Raw genomic sequence first — 25,974 nt, forward strand, 5'->3', positions numbered from 1 at the left:
ATGCACACATACCATGTATGCTAAAATTCTCAGCAGACATTCCAAAGTTTGTACGAGTTCGACTTTAGCTGGCTAAACTGAATGATTCATATTGAAGGCAATTCTTGCAACACTTGGTCAAACTGAATGAAACTGGACAGCACAATTAGCTGTGTTCATCTACCATTTATACGACTGCTGCCCCGAGCATTTTGCCTGTTACTTTGCCTTTCGTTTCTGTACTATCAAGTTCAAGTACACATGTACTTTATCACTGTACAAGTAGAATGGCTTCAAGGCTTTTCCTGGGCATTCAACAGTCACTATTTATTCCTATAAACCTTCCTGCATGTGAAGGCAAAAAAAACTTATTAATTCATGCTGGAAGTATAAAAAGACAGGTATTTGCACAGAAAATTTTTATTTTGAGCACCGAGGTTCTTGCTGATGTAGATATGGTGCTGGCTCCCTCCTTGCCCGAAGCATGTGCTTGCTGTACACAGCACCAGATGATGGCTTCCTAGGTCAAAAGATCAAATTGAAATAAGAGGCATTTTGTTTTAGCTCCGGAAAGAGAAAGCAGGATTGAGACATTAACATGTATAAAAAATACTTGCCTAAAGAAAAATTAATACACAAGCAAATTCACTAAAGAGGTTCACTTTCAAGAGCAAAAGTATGGTTACGATGAAAATTACAAGGACGCTTCACTGCTCATTGAGGTTTCGGTTCAGTAGTTGTTGAGCCACGAGAGTTAGCATGCTACATCTTGCATATTATGTTTTGTAGAAGAATATTGCACTTTGAACAATGTTGTGCCTATTTAAATGTACTGACAAGGAATGCTGAAACTCCAGGCTAGTTTGGTCTGCACAAGATATGATACAGACACTGTACTGCATTCATTTAGTGTTTTTGTCACTGATCTCATGCACAAAGGTCATTCACACCTATCCTACATGAAATGCAGTTTTTTTGAAGCTTCATCTAGTCCTTGAATTTGCTGCATGCTTATGTCTAAGGGAATTCGTTTGGTTCCTTTTAATGTAGTACATCTAAGCAACTGCTATCAAATGCCCATAGTGTTCCCTTGCATGTACAAAACATTTTTGGCCCTTTCAATGCACAATACTCATTACATTTGACACTTGGGACTCGTGCAAGGCGCCATTTAGTATTATATGCTTGTCCACATCTGATAATACCTTCATAGCTGGGTCATTCCCATGCCAAATGCCTTGGTTATTACTGTGACCATCTCACACTTTTCCTTTAGAATCTTCTTGCCCACTTTTAAGGAAGCATCCCACGACACAATGTCTCCATCCTAGTGGTGCTATGGAGTTAACTTATGTGCTAGTTGTAGCAGATGACGTCAACTGAAGGCCACTGAAGATAAAACTCTCTGCGAGAATTCCTTTTGCACAATAAATGCAAACAATACAGAATAGTCAAAATGTAGTTATCTGGCTAGACTGGCTGCATCTATCATCTTTGTTTGGTGCAATTCTGAGGTGGCTCCATGTTACAAGACGCTTGGCGATTATTGCCATGTGACTGTTCGGGACTCTATAAAACACAAGAATTGCCTTACTCCGGCCTTTCTCTTTGTGCAGCAGCCAACGTTATTATTCGTCCAATCGCACCGTGTACTGTTCGTGTGTCCATAGACTAAATTCTTCACCACATTGTTTTTGCGGTATTTCGTGAGTGACCCATGAACTCATCTTGGGGTGGGACTTCTTTGGCGTCTGCTTCTATCTCTTGTCGTCAGCGCCTCACACAACTGGATGCCACTGGCAATTCTTTTCCTAACCACGAAGAACGCATTCGTCTCATCACCTCTTCCGATTACGTTCTTTGGCCACCTAGAGAAGAGATTATAGGTGTCAACTCCTGTAACATTGTGGATGGCGGCGTACTCATTCTACCCTATGACCATACCCTATCTCGAGCAATTCTGATTACCCCTGGCCTTATTCGCTTCTCTGAGGGGTCTGCATTGCTTACTGCAATAAACCAAACTCTCAAACACCAACTGTTGCCTCGTGGATCAACTGTCACTTGAGCTGTTGACACTCATGTCGTTGCAATTGTCACGAAGACAGCTCAGTGTGTTCTTGCGTCTATTACCGTGCGCTGAACAAAATCGTGCGCAAAGATGTTTACCCCGTGTCACGGATGGATGATGCACTAGATTCACTCCACGGTGCTGAATAATTTTCTAGCCTTGACTTTAGACCAGGCTACTGGCAAATACCGATGTCCAAATCCGACAAAGAAAAAATGACATTTGCTACCCCTGATGGGCTCTACGAGTTCAGTGTGATGCCTTTTGGACTCCGCAATGTGCCTGCCACATTCGAACGCATGATCGATAAGTCTTGTGTGGCTTGAAATGGAAAACCTGTCTGTGCTATCTCGACGACATTGTGTTTTCAACCATGTTCTCACAACATTTGCAACGTCTTGATGAAGTCCTTGCCTCTCTTGCAAATGCTGGTTTGCAGCTCAACACACGCATGCGCGCGCGCGCGCGCACACACACACAGACACACACACACACACACAAATGCAGTTTCGCCAGCAAGGCTATCAAAGTTCTGGGGCACATAGTCAGCAAAGAAGGTATTCGACCGGACCCCGAGAAGCTTACTGCCATCCTCGAATTTTGTGTCCACTGCGTCAAAAAGACATGCACAGTTTTCTTGGACTTGCTTCTTCCGGCACTTCATATGCAACTTCGCTACGCTTACGTCCCCGCTCCATCAACTCCTCGCCAGTAACGCGCCCTTTGTTTCATCCGACGAATGTGAACATGCTTTCCTGCTTTTGCAACATGCCCTGACGTCAGACCCAGTACTGTGCCACTTTGATCCGACCGCGCCCACCATCTTTCACACCGACGCTAGCAGTCAGTCTCGGTGCCATTCTACTGCAATGTGACAACACATTCCGCGAACGAGTAATTACTTATGCTAGTCGTGCACTAACCAGTGCAGAGAATTACTACACCATAACCAAGCAGGAGTGCCTTGCTGTTGGGCAATGCAAAAATTTCGACCATATCTTCATGGCCGCCATTTCACAGTCGTTACCGACCATAACACACTGTGCTGGCTTTCATTGCTAAAGAATTTATCAGGTCACCTGGGTTGCTGTGTGCTTCACCTACAGGAGTACGATTTCAATGTCACCTACAGGGCTGCAAAGAAGCATCAAGACACCAATGCTCTCTCTCTTGCTACCCTCTGAAGAATCATGACGATTCACCATAACCTCTCCGTGATTGTGTACGTCCTGAGTCCTCTTCATCGGCTTTACCCATTGTAACCCTCGAATGGCTAAGACACGACAGCCCATCTGTCCTTGTGTCCCACCAACGCATCGACCCATACTGCTGAACTATTCTCCAACGCATGGAAGATTCTTCGTCACCTCCAAACGCCTGACTTCGTCGACAACTTAATCAATTCAAGCCGCACAATGAGGTTTTACATCGCAACATTTATCACATCGATGGCAACAAATGGGTCGCGGTCATACCATGTTCTCTGCAATGTGAGGTGCTTGAAGCCTTTCACGATCATGCGACGACTGGTCATCTAGGCTACCACAAGGCTTACAACAGAATATGAAGTCGCTGCTCCTGGCCTGGCCCATCTTCAGCCGTTGCGAAGTATGTTGCACCCTCCGTTCATTGTCAAAGCCGCAAACGACCCACAGCTCCTTCTGGCTCTTTACAACCTCTGCCTTGTCCCGCTTCGCCTTTTGAAGTAGTTGGAATAGACTTGTACGGTCCTCTTCCCACGACCTTACATGGCAATCGTTGGATTATAACGGCCATAGACCATCCAACACGCTATGCGGAGACAGCATCTCTACAATCCGAGACTGCTGCTGAAGTCGCCGATTTCTTTCTACACAACATTATCTTACACCGCAGCGCTCCGCGCGTTCTCCTCAGTGACCGCAGCAGTCTTCCTCTCTTCTATCCTTACCGAAGTTCTGTGCGCCTCTAACACAATTCGCAAGACGACTTCCAGTTACCATCCGCAGACCAACAGCTTGACGGAGTGTTTTCACCATACCCTCTCCGACATGATTGCGATGTACATCCGCCCTGGCCACACGAACGGGGATGCAATCCTGCCGTTTATGACATTCGCCTGTAACATGGCTACGCAACGTACTACTGGCTTTTAACATTTTTTCTTCATCTATGGCTGTTCACAAAGCTTCATTCCTGATGTATCATTCCTTTCGACTCCTGTACCCCCATCAGTTCCTTTCTTGGAACAGTTTGTGTCTCGCCTCGCGGAGTGCAGTCGCATCGCCCCGCTTAACACAGGCGTCTCCCAGGACGCTCGCAAGTTTCGTTACGACTCGACCCACTGTGCTGTGACTTTTTCTCCTGGTGACGAAGTTCTTTGGACTCCTGTGTGCGTTCCTGGCTTATGCAAAAAATTTCTGGTGTTTTATTCGACTTTCCGCGGTCGTTGAGCAGACATCACCTGTCAATTACCATGTCTCGCTTGTTAGAACGCCACCCGATTCCCGTTGCTGTGGCACAGAAATAGTGCATGTCTCCCGCTTAAAACCAAATACTTGACGCATTTTATAGTACTTACGCGCAGCCAGGCGGCCGCTTCCACAGCGAGAGAAAATTAGCATGGGCACAACACATGCCTGACTTTCAACTTCATCATCTGCACATCTTTTTCATCTGCATATATCATCACTAGCAGCACAGTTTAATCCTCGAGGTAGCAGTCCGAGCTTGGCTGGAATAAAGCGGTTCCTTACGATACATATATATATATATTTCTTGCACTTCAAGAAACTTCGTTTGACCTCGAAGACTTGAGCACTGAAGTAACGGCGCTAAGTATATACAAGACCTCATAGTAGGAGACAGTTCAATTTCACAGCCTGAGTCCCCTTGCTGGTGTAATCTTCCTTCGTGTAATTGTCACATACTTGGCTATCACTAACACTGCTTCGCCTTTCTGCAAAACTGCAGCCTCTTTTTTTTTCTGCTAGTCCGAGCATAAGTGCTGCCGCACATGACTGCTGTTGATTCTGATTTCGAGTGAATCTGGCTTGGCCTCATTATGGTTACTGAGTGAATTATAGAGAGAGAAATAGAAGAGAGGAAAGGCAGAGAGGTTAACCAGACGCATGTCCGTTTTTCTACCCTGCACTGGAAAACGGGGTATAGGGATGAAGAGAGAGAGTGTTCCACAGCTATCATGCACTAAGATTAAAAAAAAAAACAGTTCCGTTACTCTAAGAAAACCTAGTGCATATTGTTTCCAGTAAAGTGGAGTAGTAGCCAGTAATTCTTTCGTTACTGAGATTTAATTTGGTAATTACAATTATCTAAGTCGAGAAGTACTCTCATAATTTTCAAAGTGTCAATGAGGCATTTGTTGGCATCCCAAAATGACATCTAACTGCAGTGTTTTCAGCGACATACTAATTGCGTACAATTTTACCGACTGGAAAATAACCTCACGAACTATGAAAAATACCATGTGAGTGAACTCTCACCCGCATCATAAAGCAGTGCCCTCAAATAAGCTGATTGAAAGTAACTGCATTGCCTATCGCAAACCCGAAGAGACAGCGCACCACCTTGATAATGGTATGGAAGGAGCCCCAACAGCAGGTTTCGCAGCTTCTCCTTTCTCTGTACGTCACACTTATTATCCCTCTCTCAAGGCCGACTGATAAATGATAACAAAAGCACCTTGATAACGCAGCCAAAGTGCAGCTCTGACCACACACGAAATGTGAAGAGCAATGTAATAGGCACAGAATGTTTCAAAATCCAGACTTTGCTCGCACCGCATCGAAAGAGTGCGGGCAAAGTTATATTTCGCACCAGAAACTTGCTTCGGACCAAAGCCAATATAAAGTGAGCGTTTTATTTTTCATGAAAGTGTACACGTGCTGCAAAAACAGGTTCGTGTCAACAAATAAAAGAGAAATAAACACACTGGAAAGCGACCAACTTGTAGAGAAAAGGCAAAACCAATGCGTTCACGAAATTAAATATACCACTTCTATGAGCCGAACTGGCAATCAGAATGTCGGCGCGCACACACACACACACACACAAACAAACACACACACACACACACACACACACACACACACACACACACACACACACACACACACACACACACACACACACACACACACACACACACAGACAAAAAAAAACTGTGTGCTCTTACTATCTATTAATTCGTAAGCTGCGTTGAACATCAGCCTAGAGGACGTGTTCAAATAGGTCTCCTTTTGCAGCTACGCAGTACTGTCTATTTTATCACACCTTTAGTGGCTTGCTTGATGACCGATGCCGGAATTCTATGGCAGACATCCGTTATCCTTACTTTGAACTAATGTGACGTCCGTCTAAGCTGACGTCCGGCACAATCTTTCACATAACCCCAAAGAAAGAAACTTAACGGAGAGGTCAGGTGACCTAGCCGGCCTCTTTACAGGCTCGTGCCTTCCAATCTATTTGAAAAGTAGCACCCATCCAGTTTCGTGCTCGGCTGCTGCTGCATGCAGGTGGCCCATCTTGCTGATACAGCAGAAGTGGAAGATGTGACAGCGGGACTTTGCTGAGAAACTCATCAACCACTCCTTCAAGGATTTCGTTCACATAACGCTGTCCAGTCAGTGCGTGATTGAAGATGGTACTGATTATTGCACTGGCGTAAATTCCAAACCACACATTGAGCGACCACTGGTACTGGCGCCGATTGCGCTGTACTTAATGTAGATTGGAGTCCCTCCAATAGTGTGCGTGAATGACAATGAATGTATATATGATGGCACCTGCACTGTTCTTTTGCGCAAACTCATCATGCCACAGGTTCTTAGTGTCAAGATGTAAAACTTACCAGACCCAGCTTGTCAGTTAACAATATACACTATAGAATTAACGTCTAAGGTTATCACTAAGATGAGTGCTAAAACCCCTTAATGCTTACATAGGACCAGAATTCACAAGTGGCTGCAATATCAACGTGCAAGTGCTCAGAGGGTTCCTGAAGCACTCTTGAGCACATGAACATAACTTCCAGCCGGGATATACACGTGCGATGGGAGACAATGACTCGTTACAAAGCCATACACAACACCCTTTCTCACAAAACCTTATAACACTAGTAAAATTTGTTGGCCAAGTTACGATTTATCCTACTTTGAAGCAAGCACATAAAGAGAACATCCCAGTCTTCATCCAAGATTAAATCACCAGTATTAAATGGACCCACCTTAAGGGTTATTTGGCAACAGCATGTGTATGTCCATGCTTGTATCGTTTATTGATTGTCCCGCTCTAGTAGAATGGACGACCACGCAGCCTGATCATGCACTTTGTAATGAAGCTTCTTTCTAGAAAATCACAAATACCGACCGCACACACAACCTTTGTCACATCTGCACAGAGCACTCGAGCGTTACGCTGCGGAGAAAGGTTACCAGAGAATGGCTGTTGACAGCGCAGCGATATTGCTATGTAAAGGCTCATATTACTATGTAAACGAACGCTGTTTCCCGCGCGTTTAATGACGCCGCAAAGCACTCATTTAGAGACTTCATTCACTACCGCCCTTAGTCGGCGGACGGCAGACCTGAACCATGTGTCAGGAATGTGCGTTTACATTGCGAGATAAATGATGAATACTCCTTATTTTCTCTAAACAAGTGCGCGCACATGCCGCACTTGGGTCATCTGCCATTTACACATTCTGCCGTGTAGCAGCACCGTAACCAGGTAATGTTACGTTTAAGTGATTGTGAAAAAGGCTCTTACAAGTTTGAAGGAACCTAAGATAAACAGTGTCGTCTAATATGCGTTCTCGGCGCTAGTACACTGTAGCACTGGCTGATCGGTGCGGCGGTCCGCGGGATGCGTCACAAGGAAAATAAGCTAGGCAGCCGAAAGCGTAGGTTTGCATAGTAGAGGCACATCGAATGGAAAAGTGAAGTACTTACGATAGCTTACGCTAGCACAAGCCCCAAAAAATAAACGATCCACATCTTTGTCCAGTTGTTTGAGCGTAGCTCACCTTTGAGCTTGCCATTCTGCCGCCAAAACCAAAGACGGATGTGACATCACGGACGCGAAAAACAAAGAACGAATGCGACATCCCGGACGTGACGTTTGGGTGAACCTAACGCCTGCGTTCCGTCGACCGGGTTATGGTGGCTTCTAGCCACCGTAACCGGGTGAACGCTGCTAGGCTGGCGCGCGCCAATGGCTTGGCTAATGGCTGGGATCGTAACAGACGCCGCTAAAATCTCGAAGGCAGGAAGACGTGACTGAAGTTTGGAGCAGCCGCCGCAACTAGCGCTTGCAGCCGACTCGGGTGGAGAAGAGGAAAGAGGAGAGAGGCTGAAACCAACTTCTCAGCTCACGCGGCAGGCATCTAGTAAAGGAGGCATTGGCCCGCTAAGTTGTATGCGTTGCCGCTGCTATGGTACAGTTCCCCTTCAGTAATCTTTGGCTCTTTATTCTATGGTAGAGCCACCTCCACTATAGAAAATATATAACGTCCTTGAGCTCAGCTCCGCCAAAGCGCGACCTCGTTCGTAACACATTTAGAGGCTCGATTCCCAGCAAAACGACTCCAAATGTTTGCGATCCTGCAGAACTCCCTGCAAAGAACCGCCACCCCATTGCCCATATGCGAAATATAAAGGCATGTCAAAGATAAATCAAACCAACCCCACTGATCAAACGCCATCAAAATGAATGACGCCCTTTGGATTTAAAATACTGATTTGCTGGTTGAATGCTGCGAAAACAATTTGATGAACCGGAAACAGATGATAGACGTTTTTATTAGTTTTTACCAAGGAGTATCTCGGAGGCCACGCATAGAACTTCACAGAGCTTTTGCACTGCGAGATGTGCTTTCAGTCGTTCACATTCACTGCGCAGCGAGTTCAGCCTGTATGGCAGGCCGAGCTATAAGGTAGAAAAGATAACTGCTGCTGTGATTGTCCCTGCTTGTTAGTACATAGCGCCAGCTGGCAGAAATGGCGTTCAAACAGGTGAGTGAGTGCTTTGTAAGTTTATGTCGGTGATAGGCTGACTTGGGGAAACGGCCTATCGTAGTGGCGCAGATTCAATTTCTTCGACAAGGAGGTGGTGCGGGATGGCGACAAGGCATTCGACAAGCTCCAGGTGAGTGCACCGGCGCTGTTGCTGCAAATGTAACTGAATGGGCAGTCATGCGCAGGAGCTGAGCGTGACATGCAGCGCAAGCGGCCGAGGCCAGCTTGTGTTGGGGGAAGTTGGTGGTCATGTGGTGTGCGTGAACCGTCAGCTCCAGCTGACCACCTTCCGTGCCTACGAACTGACAGTCGAACTAGTGCAGCAAATGCGCAACCACGCGCTGCTCATCACACTCGGTGTGAGTGCCCCTCCCCCCTCTCATCTTGCCTCCTCAGCTTTTATGTACTTGCCCCACCTTATTTGAGGCGATCCTTACGCTGGTGTGCAGGCAGACGAGAGCGGCGTCAACCCGTTGGTCAAGGTGTGGAACCAGGACAAAGTAAGCTGCAAGCTTAGCTCGGCAGTGCTTTAAATCGTACATGCGATTCTTGCATTATGTCTACTTTCCTTTTATTGCATGATTGGAGTGCAAACTTTATATTTCATGGCATTTTGCCCCGTTTATTAGTATACACAGTGCGGAGACTGGGTAAAGACAGTAAACAAATATAAGTGCTCTACCTCAGAGTTATTCCCTATCCAGTTCCATTGACTTCAGACCTTACTCCATTTTTGTTCTGCACTTGCGTAGGTTGACAAGCATGGTGTGCCCCATTGTTGTCGCATTGTTCGAGCCGCAGCGGGTACTTCACCCTCACCGGTGAGTTGTTTTCACTGCTGCGTGTGATACTGGACACATAAACCTATTTAACCAGATTATAAAAGTTTGCTCTGTTTCCCCCATCACCAGTTACCTTATTGATTTCCAAAGGACATGTGATGAGCAGCAGTCTCGAAACAGCGCTAAAATTTCTGTGTATTTCCTTACTAATACATTCATTAATTAAGGGAAAATGAGACATCCACCCAATCGTAGCAATTGCTACAAAGGAAACCCATACGCGGTTTTTGAAAAAAAAAAGCCTCACAGTCGAGGAAAAATTTGCCTTGGTCCGGGACTCGAACCCGGGACCGTTGCCTTTCCGGGGCAGCCACTCTACCATCTGAGCTAACCAGGCAGCTAGCAGATGGCAGGGCGAAGTCGAATTTGTCAACAACTCGAACCAAAGGCAAGAGGTTGATGTGCATTCATTATTTCATATAGGTATCACTGACTAAATTATGGAGCTACAGTACAGCCCCTATAATACATGCTGATTGTACCGAATTACTTAGGATCTGGGACAATGTGACATACGGTAAGGCTTGTGGCAGGACTACTGATTACACAAAAAAATGTCCCAGCTTTGCCTGAAAGGCGAAGCATCAATTGCGATAGCAAATTATTGGACAGCTATATAAAGTAAGGATAGTAGTTTTATTGGCCGTGTAAATTTGTCGACTTTTGCTTACTAACTAAATTAACAAGCACGGCATCACACCCACACAGGCAAACATGACACATCTCACTTGATGACCGCATACACTTGCTGTCAAAACGCTTGCATGAGGAAGAGCGGCAGCAGCAACGAGGGAATTGCCCTTTGTGCTGCTCTCGCTTCAATGCGAACTAAGCAGCAAGAACACAGCGCACATGCAGCCATCAGCCCTCAGTGCGCCTAGACTCTGTACCCACTGCAGGTCTTTCAAGATAATGCCTATGCAGCCGCACTTAACTGCAGCATATACAGCCACCGCTTTAAACATCCCCTGCTGCTTTGCGCATGGTGGAAGATGGCACGCTTCCTCCCTGCCTTCCTCTCTTGCGTGTGCGAGATGGAACCACCATTCTTCTTGGCTCATCCTCACACAGTTTCACTCACACCCACAGCGAACGACGACCGCGATGTTATCGCCTTTGAATCTTATACGGAGCATCACGGTGACGGCAACGGTGATGATGATGGTGAAAATGTGCCTGTAGTATAAAAGCTTCTCTTACACAAAACCTTATGCAAAGCTAAATAGGAAACCAACAAATTGTTGAAAGTGCACTCAGTAAATCTTGCTATCGCTACCTGATGGTTTAATGGAATGTTGTGCATTTTTAGAGTGGTCATAGCTGTGAATCACACTAAAATTGAATTACTAAGTACAACAAGGTTTGGGTACAGGCTAGTTGGTATTCCATGGTATCAATTGTCACTTACAGCGCATACATAGACGAGGGACAATAAAGGATGACGAAGACAAGCACTGACTTCCAACTGATTTTTATTATGAGAAACATACATATATATACTGGGACACCAAGACAAAAACGCCCCCTACAAAGCAACAACCCGACATGAGTATGCATTCAAAATTCATGACCTAAGAACGAGAGCGCATGTGTGACCTCAGAAAAACCAGTTCTTTGTCAGTTAATGCAATTGATGGCTTGCTAACTGAGTCACCATCGGCAATCGCGGCTGCTTCGATGATAAGTCTGGTGCATTTATTAGAATGCCTCGCTAAGATAGTGGTTTCTTTGAGAAGCGGGATACAGCTGCACTGTGTGCAATGAACACCTAGAAACCCTTCGCGCCCTTTGCGCACTTTATTGCTGTGCCTGACGTTAAGACATCTACCTGCCTGCTCTACATAAGACCGACCAAGGAACGTAGCCAAGGCCAAGGAACGTAGGATTTGCAGTGTTAATCATAGAAAAAGTATACTGTTTGTTCGAAAGGGGTTGTGTATAAGATACCTTTGAAATGTGGTCGGCCTTATGTAGGGCAGACAGGTAGATGTCTTTCAGTGGCTATGGTGTTGGGCTGCTGAGCACGAGGTCGCGGGATCGAATCCCGGCCACGGCGGCCGCATTTCGATGGGGGCGAAATGCGAAAACACCCGTGTACCTAGATTTAGGCGCACGTTAAAGATCCCCGGGTGGTCTAAATTTCCGGAGTCCTCCACTACGGCGTGCCTCATAATCAGAAAGTGGTTTTGGCACGTAAAACCCCATAATATACAGGTAGATGTCTTAATGTCAGGTTACAAGAACACAGCAATAAAGTGCGCAAAGGGTGCGAAGGGTTTCTAGGTGTTCATTGCGCACAGTGCGGCTGTATCCCGCTTTTTCGAAGAAACCACTATCTTAGCGAGGCATTCTAATGAATGCACCAGACTTATCATCGAAGCAGCAGCGATTGCCGATGGTGACTTAGTTAGCAAGCCATCAATTGCATTAACTGACAAAGAACTGGTTTTTCTGAGGTCGCACATGTGCTCTCGTTGTTCTTAGGTCATGAATTTTGAATGCATACTCATGTCGGGTTGTTGCTTTGTAGGGGGCATTTTTGTCTTGGTGTCCCAGTATATATATGTATGTTTCTCGTAATAAAAATCATTTGGAAGTCAGTGCTTGTCTTCGTCATCCTTTTTTGTCCCTCGTCTATGTATGCGCTGTAAGTGACAATTGATACTATAGTAAGTGCAAGTAATTTCCCCTATGTTGTCCTTGGTGTCTTTGTTGGCTTCTTATGATATGATTAATAAAAATTGGGCCCCTCGGTTGAACCCCCTTTCTTCTCGTTCACCAAATGAAGCTTGTACTTTTCATCTGGCACAAGGATAATAGTAGCCTCTTTTCGAGCACTTGCAGCCTTGAATATCAGATTTACTGCACAAGGTAGTGAATGTCACAAGACAGTGTCTGGGTACATGGGGTACAGTGATCCTTTGTGCCTTTGTCCACATCCTCTTCGCTCTCTACTTTATGCATCATGTTGAGATCAGCAACCAATGTTAACACGGTGGTGGTGATCCTTCTGCGAAACCTGGCAGGCTTTATGCAGTGATTGTTTTCAGCGGTGACGTGTGGCGGTCAATCTAAGTACCACTGATGGACACTGCTATGTCAATGGTGCAATGTAGCAGCTTTTGGGTTTAATAGCCTAGAAATGGGAAGCTGGTGCACATGACTTCATGAAAACTTAAGACCAGTGAGTCAGTACATAAGAGCTGGGAAAATCTGGTACACATGAAAAGCTGGTACACATGACTTCATGGAAACTTAATAAGGCCAATTATTCAGTACATAAGAGCTGGGAAAATGTAACAAGCAGAAATGTGTCAATGAGATTCTACTATATATATATAATCAAGGCTTCCACTAAAGATACAGCATCTCCTGGTATGGCATGCTAGCAGCTTGCCACTGCTAGTGCTTCTGATGTCTGCTTTAGGTTGCTTTTTCTCGCTAACAACGGTAATATTCAACATGTAATCTGCTGTGTCATGCAGCACGTAGAACCAATGACAATTGCCAAGATGGCTATTCATTTTCTTACTGCAGGTTTTAGGAAAAATTCTGCAGACTTCAGCAAATCCTCCCGCTCTGAACTCATTTACTGCGACAACAGTTATGTCCACCAGATCTCTTCAATACACCCAACTTTGTGAAAAACTGCTGCAATCTTTCCCCCAGCTGCAGTGGCGTAGCCAGAAATTTCATTCGGGGGGGGGGCTCACAATGCAGCTCGGTCTCCTCCTAAGAGGAAACATGAGGTCGGATGCTCCTATCTAAATACATGTAGAAGGAGAATTCGCTTTTCTCGGCAACCAATTCACCAAATTTGATGAGGTTTGTTGCATTTAAAAGAAAAACTTAAATTCTAGTGATTATTTGTTTCGAATTTTCGATTTAGGTCGTCAGTATTTTATTGAAAAGTGGCAAAAATCAAAAATTTTCAGGAAACGAAACAATGAAGTTTACAACTCTGTAAATCAGCAATGAAAATTGATATCACAATTCTGTGAATTGCACATAATAGTACATCTACAGCGGACAAAATTGATGTTACAGATGAGTCTAAAAAAATTAAGTATTATGGAAATACGGCTTTTGCAGAAGCCTTGTACATAACATAACCAATTCACATAAGATACAAATTGACCAATCGAATTTGTCCGCTTTGAATGGTATAATGAATGCCGTTTAGAGAACCGCGATATCTGTTCTTGATGCAGAGCTATTAATTCGTAAACTTCGTGCGTTTATTTTTTTCGAAGTTTAGAATTATTCAATATATTTTAAACAAAGTTCGGGCCCTAAATCGAAATTCCGCTTCCAACAGACACTAGAATTTAACTTATTCTCTCAAATGCAACAAAGTTCATTAAAAGCGATCCAGGAGTTATCTCAGAAAAGTGTTTCTGCGTTTTACATGTATCTGAATAGGCTGTGTCGGAGTTGGGCCCGAGCTAAAGCTTCCTCTTAAACAATTTGCCTAGGGATCAAATATATGAATAATAACTGCATTGCCAAAGATGCTGCAAACGAATTCTTGAACGCAACGCACTGTCAGTACAAGTAAAATATGTATTTTTTCATAAAATATTATACTCGTATGTGCCAAAAATTGTGCCCAACTTAACTGATGTCAATGCTTACATGCTTTTGTCTATTTAGTAAGTAAAGAAAATATCACACAAACTTTAGAACTACATCAGTTCGAAACCAGCAAAGCAGTGCATGCCGCTGATATGAAAAATGTAAACGCCATGAAATGAACAAGTTAATGAAACTTTGTCATTCAAGATCCTTGTTTACATTCTTGTACATATGCAACCGCCAGTGAAAAATCTCAATGACGCTGTCATTTCTTCCAATGTATTACGCAGGAGCAGCTGTCACCAGTCGTGTGTCGTGAGTAATTGCACCGAAATTATAGTCGCAACAGAGAGCATGTATAAAAAGCAGTTCTGCGGAATATACGAGGGCGAGTCAAATGAAAGTGAGCCGATGCGAATATATGACAAACGGGGTACTTTATTTAAAGGTAGCCTCCATGAGCATATAGACATTCGTCCCATTGACTAACGAGTCGCATAATTCCCGTCTAATAAAGCTCCTTGGGTTGTTGCTTCAAAACGTCTGCAGCTGACTTTCACGTTATCGTCCGAGACGAATCTGGTTCCCTTGAGCAGTTTTTTCGGTTGCCCCAACATGTGAAAGTCGCAAGGCGACAGGTCTGAGCTGTATGGCCGTTGTTGCAGCGTTTCCCGCTTGAACATTGCCAGTTTTGTATTAACCACATCAGCGACGTGGGGATGGGCATTGTCGTGGAACAAGATGACCCCATTCGTCAATTTTTCTCGTAGTTTGTTCTTGATTGCGACATGCAGCTGATCCGCCGTTTCACAATATCGGAAACAATTTATAGTCTCTCAAGATTTAACAAATTCTATCAGTAATGGCCCCTGACGATCGAAAAATAAAAGTCAACAACACCTTTCTGGCGGAAATGACGGCCTTTGCTATCTATGGGGGTGGTGAATTCGAATGTTTCCATTGTAAGCTTTGCCGTCGTGTTTCAGGCTCGTAGTAGTGGCATGATGGTTCGTCTCCGATCACAACTGCAGACAAGAAATTGTCACCCTTATTGTGATACTGGATCAGATGAGTGAAGGCAGCGCCGAACTTTTATGTATTCTGGCGGTGGTTAACCTGCGTGTCACTTTTGTAAATGAGAGATGCCTGTGTGCTACGCGCAGGCCTTGCGGATAATGAACAGAACCATAATTGCGCAGGGTGGGTAGGCTCACTTTCATTTGACTCGCCCTCGTACATTAGAAATGCGAAGATACAATGGAATATACAAATGCGAAGATACAGCTTGATAAAGGGCAAAAAAGTGCCATTGGAAACAAAGTTCACTGCACGTATGCACAAAACCTCGCAACAAGATATCTAAACATACGTATGTCTCCAATAAATCTACGTATCTAAGAAAAAGTCACTGTATATAATCGGTCAAACAAGGCAAATAAACATGTTGCGCAATCACAGATTCACAGAATCCTAGATCCCTCCCCCATTTCATCCACTTCCCCCGATGTATCGCGGGTGACGGAAAGCGGCACACTTCCTTCCCGCTTTTCTCCCTTGGGCACACAAGACTGAGCCACCATCGTCGGCACCCATTCCCCCCCACCCCCCACATGCTTTCACCCGCACATACAGCATGCGGCGCGTGGTCACGATGTTATCGCCCTTGGACTTTATGCGGAACATGAGGGCGATGGCAGAAATGAGCCTAGAGTGTCCATATAATTGCTATCGCAATAATATAAGAGTATCCGGCAGCTGAAGCGTCCCATGGCCCATTACTTTCTGCAAATGAATTAACAAAATAGAACTTTCACCATGCGACAATTCGCTGCGCCGCAACGTTTTCTTTTTTTCCTTTTGTGGGGCGGGTGCACCGTAATGAAAAAAAAAACGCAAAGAAAAGTATGTTGGTCACAATCGAATGCTTACTTTAGGCAACTAATGTAGATATTAAAAGAATATCGAAGAAAACACGAGACGCTTGGTCCACCAAGAACCATGCGCATACTGCTCGGTATCCTACACCGGCGAGACAAGACTTTCTGGAGAGGTTGCGCTCAAGCGAATGCGGGGCAATCCGTCGAGTCCCCACAGTGATGGCGGCGAGCGACCATTGTTTCTTTTTCTCATCTGCTAGCCAGAAAGCATCTAAAACTCTGCCAGGCGAAAATGCACTCGGCCAGAGAAAACCAAACGTGTACCGAAGTGCGCCGTGTGGTGGTCGGGGCAACACGATAAAAACGCATGCGCTCTGGCTGGCTCTGGCAGCCTGCGGGTAGGGGAGCGAGAACAAAAAAATTGAAGAGGCTCAATGTGTCCTCGTGATTAAAAGTCAAAGTAGAAAAAATAAATAAGAACGTGGTTACCTTGGCTGGCTTTAGTGTCTTCACTGGATGCTTTGGCGCAGGTGAAAAAAAATATTATTTTTTTAATGTGGCATGACGGCTAGAATGAACCACCACAACGCTTCGTCTCATTGGGCCTCGCTGCGGGCTTTGTCAACTTGTCTGATAGTGATTTGATTTGGCTTGTCTCGTTGTATGGCCCGATCTATGACTTGGGAAAAGTTAATGAACCTATGGCGCCAAATATTTATGGGAACATTAAACTTACAAAGTTCCGCAATTGAAAATTTAAAGCACACGTTTGGAAATGTCAATGCACCTTTCACATCAAAAGTTTATGAGAACTTTATACCCATAATGTTTCGGAATTGACATCCACACACTCCGTAGATTCCATGATAGAATGTAGATTCCGCGGCCTCCGCGAGATGCCGCGGCGTGCCTGTTTGCCATCAAAACGTCCTTGAAACTTTGTGCTTGGATGGGGCTGCTTGCGTTATGTGACTCCCGGTGCATGGGCGTTGCCGCGAAATCCAGCCCGAGTTCGCAATTTTTGCGGTTTTCGAGCGTGAAAAATACGTTCTTGACAAAATCCAGAATGATTTCCGGCACCGGGGGTTGCTTTGGTCGGCAGTGCATGGACAGCACGAAAAAATTTCGGGGGGGGGGGGGGGGGGGGGGGGGGGGCTGAAGCCCCATAAGCCCCCCCCCCCCCCCCCCTGGCTACGCCCCTGCCCAGCTGTGTGCAGCAACGACAGAGTCGCATTGATGACAGACAGTCCAGAGAGAGTTTTTCCCACCCTGACAGAATGGCCTGTACCCTCCATAGAGCCTGAACAAGTGACACAATTGAATAAAAGATATGCTTAGCATATCACTTTGTGACAACTTCATTGCAGCTGAGCGACACTGGCCCTAACGTCAGATTCAAGCCCTATGTTGCAATCTTTTGTTACATGCTCTTCCCAAATTTCTTTAAGCTTTGTCTAGAGGATCATTGCTCTTGATAACTACTGCCATGAGGGCATTCTCTTGATACAACCAGTTCTTGGCAAGTTCACTAAAATTTGCAAGCAAAATAAAGAAAAATACTAGAATTCAAGTGGTTCAATTGAAGGTCAAAATAAAAATAAAAAGTGTACAATTTGTGCATTTACATGATCTGTCAGCGCAGATAGACACGGACAAAAAAGAAGAGACGATCACTGGCGCTGTCTATGAACTTGTGGTAAAATCTACTTTGGTGAGACCAGGAAGTGCATCAACATATGCCTCAAAGAACACCACTCTTCGTTAAAGGGTACACCCAGCTCTCACCTATCAGCCACTGTCATACTTGTGGTTGCGTACCGCTTTTTGATAGTACTGCCATCATTATGAAGTACAGAAACAAGTGGACGCATGAGATAGCTGAAGCTTTTCACCTCCATAAGCATGTGTACGAATGTGCAAGTCAGCCCTCCATCACTCTAACACAGGATGAATTTAACTTTTGAAATCGGGTGTAATCGTGCGTGAGCTGTGTGGCGGTGTTACGAAATGTGCTGGTTTTAGTTGTTTTTCTTGCTTTGGTGCTTCATCATTGTGTATCTTGTCTGTATGTGCACATTAAAGCTTCAGTTGACAGGCATCACCTGTGATCGTCTTTTCTTGTTTGTCCATATCTAGTTGTTGCTCTGATGGATCATGAACACATTCAAGCTCGCCCAGTTCTTGCTACTTGTGTGTCTACATTGGGCGACTGTTTTTCTGTACCCCATTGTTTTTAGACATGCTTGATTGTTATGACTTTCTCGTGGAGAAGTCTAGAAAAATGGCAACTTTAGTTGCATATAAACAGCTTGGTAAATATTGCCACAGCCAAATATGAAGGATGTTCCAAAAGTAAGTTTCATCATTTATTTTCACATGGAAAGTTTATTGCCAAAAATAAAAAATGCGCCATGTCATCAAAAACTTATACATATTGCCCTGTTTTTCCACATAGTCACCACCGACATAGAGACAGTTGTCGTAGCGCGCAATTAGTTTGAAGAAACCACTCTGGTAAAACTTGGTGCCCTGCGATGCAAGGCCAGAGACATGATCCCTTCATCATACACGATCTGCAGGCGTTCATGGATGACAGACATACTAGTCCCACGGGCCTATTCATACTGGATAATAGCACGCACTTCCATTGGCGACCACGTTGTCAGCACATGTCTGCTTGCCGTCTGCTTTCAGAACGTCCCTCGTACATCTCCATCACATTAACATGGCTATGAGAAAGCACATGAAAATTGTCTATATAGCTTCAGTACTGGTTGTTTCAAATACTCACTTTTCCACTTAATTGCATGCTAGAACAAAAGAGCTCTAATCCATGTATTAGAAGCAGCAAACCCCTGTTGGTATTTCTGCCTGCAGTTTAAAACCCCTTCAGTCACTAATTATGAATGCATGACTAGAAAAAAAAATTAAGCTGGTATGAAATCATCTTAGGTGAAATAGGTGTAAAGTGTCAGAAACTCCAGTTTTTTTCGTGAAATTTCACATGATTCTAATTGGAATCACTGGGACTTGTTATGGGACTTGTTAGTACCTAAACGAGCACATCATTGCACCTGAATGCCTGCAAGGAAATGGTCTGGCTTTGAAAGTCTCGTATCAGAGAGCTGTAGCCGGCAATATGTTGTTGTTGCCATTTACATGAAACAGTCACCCACCTTTACTGGAACTTGTGTTATGATTGTGTCAGCAACAGTGCTGAAATCTCTCTGAAGGCCCCAGTGCAATTCGTATGGTGAAAATGTCAAAACACAAGGTAAAACTAGAATTACAAAAATTTGCTTTTTCTTTGTTTCAGTCTTCGCAAAAGTGCTGGGTGTCTGCACACAGCAGGGTTTAGGCTTGTCTTGAAGCAGTGTTATAATACACAGTATCCTCATAAAGCAGGACTTGCGCATTGCAGCTTCACATGGCTGAGACCTTGTTTCTTTTTGTACAAAATTCAGATCAACATGGCATCCATCACCACATGTTTAGGGTGATGCTTTCCACTTTCAGCATTTTTCTGCCTATAGATTGCAGCTGTGGAGGTGCTTGTGATGTTGGGAATATTGTTTGCCGCACTGACCATCATTATCGTCGTCAGTCTTGGTAATAAAACCAAAATTTTGCTAGGTGTGATTTTCAGCTTTTTTTGTTTGAATCCAGTTTTCTTTCTTGTCATATGACGATTCCATGTGCTTGTCTCACACATTGCGTCACATTAAGAACGAAGCTGACTGTTCTAATTTCATTATTCAAAAAATCAGCAGGGCCTCACCGTTGATAACTGCAGACGTACTGCTAAAGCACAAGAACCACAAAGTACACAGGAACTCCTAAAAACACCGAAAGGAAGCCGAAGTTCATGGCGACACTTTTTTACATGCCCAGCAAGAAAAGTCCAGCAGGTTCCAATGATTTCACTTAGAATCATGCTTTGGATGCTTTTACAAAATCCAGGCATGTTTGTTTCTAGCACATACTGCATTTTGTGTTGTTTTACAAGACTGAATAAGCATAAATGTCCTGAAAAGAAAAAAAGATATCTGTGTTATCTGAACTCGTGAAGAGTGCAATGTGGCATGTGCACATGCTGGAACCCACTAAACTTGAGTTTTCGTCATTACGCAGATTACAGAACTTGACTGACCCATGTACAATCCACCGTGGTGGCATAGTGGCTTTGGAGTTGCATTGCTAAAATTGAGGGGATGGGATCGAATTTCAGCTGTGACGGCTGCATTTCGATGGGGGCAAAATGCAAAAAATACTAGTGTACTGTGCATTGGATACACTTTAAAAAATCCCAGGTGGTCGGAATTTATATGGAGTTCCCCACTACAGCATGCCTCATAATATTGTGGTTTTGGCACATAGAAGGCCAGAATTTACTTAACTTTTACTTGACTGACATGTAGAGCATTTTCAGCCTGTACAAATAAAAGCCTAAACTTTCTAATTAAAGAATGTTTTCGTTGGAGAATATATTTGGTAAAGTCGTGAAGGCAGTTAAATCACTTGATTCCAAATGAGATCAGAGGGACTAAAAGGGGTGAAATAAACATTTGCAGTATAGTATTTATTTTTTTTTACTCATGACTGTGTTTGGCTACGTTTTTTATGCTTATTGCTTGTTTCTTGTAATTTTAAGTTCATTCTCTCTTCTACATACTGATTGGTTGAAAATTTTTGTTCAGTTTTCTTAATACATTCAACCTCTCTAGAGCTGACATTTGATGAATACTTAACTCTTCATCAACTGTTATTCTCTATTTTGTTTGTGCCTTTTTGCTGTAACCCTCTTGTCAGTGGCAGCATTTGCAAATATTAAATAAATGAAAATAGTGAACAAGCAAGTAGGGACAGATGGTCACATTTGAGCCAGCACATTTTCAGATGCTGCATTATTGACACACGTTCAATTTGTGAGTACGACATTAGTATTGTGCCTGATTGATGCACGCGAATATTCCATTCAAGTTGCACAGAGGCTGCAGTGATGTGTTGGCCATGCAAGCATAACTCGTACTGTTAAAGAACATGGAGGCTTTTGCACTTGATCTGAGATTAGTGTAAATGAGTCATGGGAACAAAATTAAAGCAAGAGTTAGCAAAGAACGCACACAGTGCACTGAGCATTGAATAGTTATAAAATTATGATTGTCTCCTGTACAAAAATTCACCGCAGGGTCTGTGGAGGTTGGCTTCTGCGCACGAGTTTGTGGCATCAATTTCCTCACATGACTGTTCCAATTTGACAAGCTTGGAATGCAGAACCACTTGTTTACCAAGATTTTGGTGCATGTTGAACTGCAAACAGTCAAAATTATTTATCCAGTGTCCTCCACTGTGGCATCTCTCAGGCACATGTGTAACTTTGGGATGCTAAACCAAAAAGTAAACAAACAAATTATTCGATCAGTCGGTCAGGCAATTTTGAATACAAAAAAGAAGTTGAATTTCATGAAACTAGTTCAGTGTTCTGTATTCCTTCCATCTGGCTTACTGTGGGGTCAGTACTCAGTGCACTGAGACCTTTTTTTGGCAGGCCAAGTCACTGGCTGTGGATGAACGGCTGACGCTCATGGCCGTTGGCCTGGAAGATGGCCGCCTGCTACTGTATCGTGGGGATGTCACGCGGCAGCAGAGCCGTCAGACTGTAGTGCCCCTGGAGTTTGGCTCAGTCAATGCACTGGCCTTTGCCGGGGCCAGCCAGCTGTTTGTCGCCACCGGCACCAAGGTGCTGTCGCTGGTTCTCGGTGCGCATGGGCAGCCTTCCAAGCAACTTGTTCTGGATGCACATGGCTGTGCCCCACAGTGTGCTGCCCTAAGCAGTGAGGGTGAATTTGTCGTCGCTCGTGAAGACGTGAGTAATTCCCTCGCATATGTGTGCCATTCTTCTTTGCATAGGGCAGGGTGATTAGGCACCAAAAGGACTAGTTGCCAGGTGAGTTGGTGCGGTTTAATGTGCATTCTTTTCAACAGAGTGAAGCAGAATACACACAGTGAACAGGATACATGCAACTGTTTAATGAAAGGAAGGTGCATAGGAACAGAGAATATTTTTGCATGTGTAAAATGTGAAAACTATGCAATCATTGTGACAGTTTTTTCCTTCTTTTTCTTTTATCATCAGGCGTTAATCCCTGTGTGTTGCCTGCTTTGTGCCGTTGAAAAGGATGTACAGTGATTATGAAAGCTACAAAACTAAACTGCATTTGTGCACCTGGACTGCCCATTTTAGGCTTCCCTGCTCATGTAAAAATGAAAATATTTATTAAAGGAATGACTAGTTGTAAGCTCAAGTCTGGGCAGAGAAATGTGCTTGCACTGAGGAGGGCTCAGAAACAACAGAAACAACCAAGCACAATGTGAAGTTGAAGCAAGTGGCTTATCAGAAGATTTCACCTCTCCAGAGTTGATTGCCTTTTACACAAACAAGCTTAGTTCATATCTAAAAGAAAACTGAAAAGAAAATCTTCTCTTTATTTCTTTGTTTGCTTTAGTAAATAGCTGTCAACTTGGCAATTAAGGCACGAAGCTCCAGTTCCTCAGGACCTTAGCAGTTACTCACATTTTAATGTTACTATTTCAAAATATGCTCCACGTGCAGAATGGCTTCAGACTCAAAGCAGGAGGCACATGAAGATAAGAGGTCATATTCACGCAGTGTCATAAACTACTCACACACATGGCAGGTAGCCCAGTGCAGTGGTTGAAGGCTACACAAGGGCTGACATTCCCCGCCCTTCTCTCCTTGTTCATTGTGTGCTTCTGCTTCCTATATATTGCTGCAGCATGTTTGTATTTCATATGTTTATAGTCCTGTGCCCTGTTTGCTCTTGAATAAGCATTGGTTTATCCAGTTAACTTCAGAACTCTTCGGCATTAAAGTACATACAATCTGTTCAAGAAATATGTAGGCTGCTGCTACCATGACCTGATATGTATAGTCATGAGCAATATGAGTGGGAACAGCAAATTTGTGGTCAAGAAACAATGACTCGGAATGTGTGTATTCCAACGAGACATTTTAACATGCAGCAGGTAGCTCTCCCTCTAGCATTGAGCACTTTTGTGCTGAGAATGTGCGCTTAGCTACGGCATCATTTCTTAACATCCTATATGTGCATGTGACACGATACAGCAGGCTGTTATGCATGACTGTTTGGTATACTGTGGCCTGCAAAGGTGTTTACAGAAGCCACATACTTCTATGTTCAGTGCTTTTACTCTCTGATGAATCTTTACTTTCAATTTTAATCTTAATCAAGTAGTTATGTGGCAGTGTGTGTTTTACATGAGTTCCAGCAAAGTGCAACATAAAAGTAAGCCTTAATCTGTGTATCTCAGTGAATTTACTGTATAAGTACACCAATATAAACTTGATCCAAGTGCATTATCGTTGCACTGGCTGCTGTGAAAAACTTGTCCTGCATATTTTAGTTTAAATGGTTTTCCAGACCTTTTACTTGTGCTGGCTTATTGGGCTTAAGACCTTGTAGAGAGGTCAAAACGGCCATACAATGTCTGAAATGCAGAAACAGGACCTTCATCTGGTACCATATATGAACATAGTTGGCATTGTGTCAAAAGCTGAGAGGGTGCTACATCTTTAGACTGTTCCTTGGTCGTACACATGCATGTTTACAGCTTTGTCACTGCTTCTTAGCTATGTTTTATTAATTTAATTTACGGATACTGTCGGTCCACATCAGGACCAAGACAGGAGTGGTAACAATACATTAGCATACAGCAAGCAGTGAATGGAACAATAGAATATAGCGATACAGTGATATATGCCCTATTGTGGAAAATATTCGGACACAAGTGCGGAAAACTGCTCACATGTCTCTGCATTTACAATGTTTGCAGGGTGTCTAGACAGTTCCAGTCACGTGCTGTCGAAAGGAAGAATGAGTATTTGTAGCAATGCTTATGAAATCGATTTTCCTTAACGTGTCTACTATGTTTATTTCGCACTATGTGGGTCTTAGATTCATTTATGTAGCGAGACTTATGAACAAGTAGCAGCTCATTAATGATTAAATAGAAAAAGCTAAGTCGTTTTTCCTTCCTCCTGACATTAAGTAGGGGCAGGTTTGCCCTCGCGTAAAGTGGTGTTACAGTGTCTTGCCGACAGTATCGGGAATAAATAAACCGCAATGCACGTCTTTGAACTTGGTCTAGTTTTCACAGTGAATCTTTCAAATACGGATCCCACACTTCACATGCATATTCTAATATTGGGCGCACGAGCACTTTATAAGCAGTCAGTTTCGTGGCTGGAGAAGCGAGTTTAAGGACACGTCGAATATAACCTAATCTCTGGTTGGCTTTCCCTACTACTTTTTTAATGTGTGGCATCCAACTAAGGTCAGATGTTATTAAAATTCCGAGATATTTGTACTCGGTTACGCGATGACGTGGTTCACCTTGTAGAGTGTATGTGAATGACAGAGGTTCATGTTTGTGTGTGATGGTCATACATACAGTCTTTGCTGGGTTAATAGACATCTGCCACGTGTCGCACCATTGGTGCACTTTTTCTAAGAAGTTATTTAAGAATATTTGGTCACTAATAGATTTCACTTCTGTATATATGGTAGTCATCTGCGAATAACTTCACTGTAACTGTGGCTGATTCTTCGAATAAGTCATTAATGTATACCAGGAACAACACAGGCCTAAGAACTGATCCTTGAGGCACGCCTGATTTTACGTCATAGACCCCGGACCTATTTTATCTATACTGACGAATTGTCGGCCATCAACAAGAAAGTCCTCCACCCATTTGACTACACCTGTATTTCCTAAATTGGTCTTTAATTTAATTAAGTTTTCTATGATTAACCTTATCAAAGGCCTTTTTAAGTCGAGAAAGATCATATCTGTCTCTTGCCATCGATAACTTTACTAAAATCATGAACACTTTCTAGTAATTGTGTTACGGTTGACAAGCCCTCGTGAAACCCATGTTAATAGTTACTAAGAATTTTTTTCTGTGACAAAAACAGCCAAATGTACTTAGAAACAATATGTTCTAGCACTTTATAACAGCCTGACGTTAGTGCAATGGACCTGTAATTGGCAGTAGACATGCTGTCACCGTCTTTAAATACGGTTATGACTTTACTCATTTTCCATTCTTCAGGAAGTTTACCTGACCGTAGTGACTTCGTGAAGAAAATGAAGAGGTACTTCGCAGTCCATTCAGCATACCTCTTTAGAAACAAATTTGGTATCTCATCGGGACCTGCCGATTTCTTTGTATTTAGGTTCAGCAGCAAGTTTAATACTCCTTCATATGTTACCTGCAGTTCTTCTGCAACTGGTAGCTGTTGGCGTACTTCAAATTTCGACTGCTTTCCATCGTCACTGGTGAAGACACTAGCAAAAAAGTTATTGAAGGCGTTCGCTATATGACCTTTATCCTCAATAAGTCCCTGTTCTGTGCTTATTTAAGTGACTGCCTTCTTAGTTGGAGCCAGGCGCCTCCAAAACTTTTGGGGTGATTCGCGTAGAAAAGTATCCATAGTGACACCATAGTACTTGTCCCTGGATTCCTTCATCATTAACTTTAGCTGTTTACTTAAGTTTGACATTTCATCATGAAG

At 43.7% G+C, this 25,974-nt stretch overlaps 1 protein-coding gene and 1 long non-coding RNA gene across 6 annotated transcripts in view; one reads left to right on the forward strand and one right to left on the reverse strand.

Annotated features, from left to right (window-relative positions):
* Window positions 1-383: 383 nt before the first annotated feature.
* On the reverse strand, window positions 384-8,087 carry LOC126520948 (uncharacterized). Of its 2 annotated transcripts, none has more exons than XR_008610230.1 (2): window positions 7,999-8,087; window positions 384-1,847 (listed from the first exon to the last, which is right to left on the reverse strand). It is a non-coding gene; the product is annotated as an uncharacterized lncRNA (long non-coding RNA). The 2 variants fall into 2 exon arrangements; XR_011893266.1 differs by lacking the exon at window positions 7,999-8,087 and adding an exon at window positions 7,275-7,586.
* Window positions 8,088-8,273: 186 nt separating this feature from the next.
* Vps11 (vacuolar protein sorting 11) overlaps window positions 8,274-25,974 on the forward strand; it is a 152,526-nt gene continuing 134,825 nt past the window's right edge. The window contains exons 1-6 of one of the 4 annotated variants that reach the window (XR_011893268.1): window positions 8,274-9,060; window positions 9,125-9,193; window positions 9,249-9,422; window positions 9,513-9,563; window positions 9,816-9,884; window positions 21,906-22,223. Coding sequence is in view for 2 of the 4 variants with exons in the window: in XM_072287062.1 (XP_072143163.1) it covers window positions 9,046-9,060; window positions 9,125-9,193; window positions 9,249-9,422; window positions 9,513-9,563; window positions 9,816-9,884; window positions 21,906-22,223 (696 nt within the window). In the remaining 2 variants the exon portion in view is untranslated. Of the gene's footprint in view, window positions 9,061-9,124; window positions 9,194-9,238; window positions 9,423-9,512; window positions 9,564-9,815; window positions 9,885-21,905; window positions 22,224-25,974 lie in introns of all 4 variants that reach the window. The other 3 variants (XR_011893267.1, XM_072287063.1, XM_072287062.1) reach the window with 3 other exon arrangements.

This window comes from Dermacentor andersoni, chromosome 3, assembly GCF_023375885.2.
Source record: "Dermacentor andersoni chromosome 3, qqDerAnde1_hic_scaffold, whole genome shotgun sequence".
NCBI classification, from domain to species: domain Eukaryota; kingdom Metazoa; phylum Arthropoda; class Arachnida; order Ixodida; family Ixodidae; genus Dermacentor; species Dermacentor andersoni.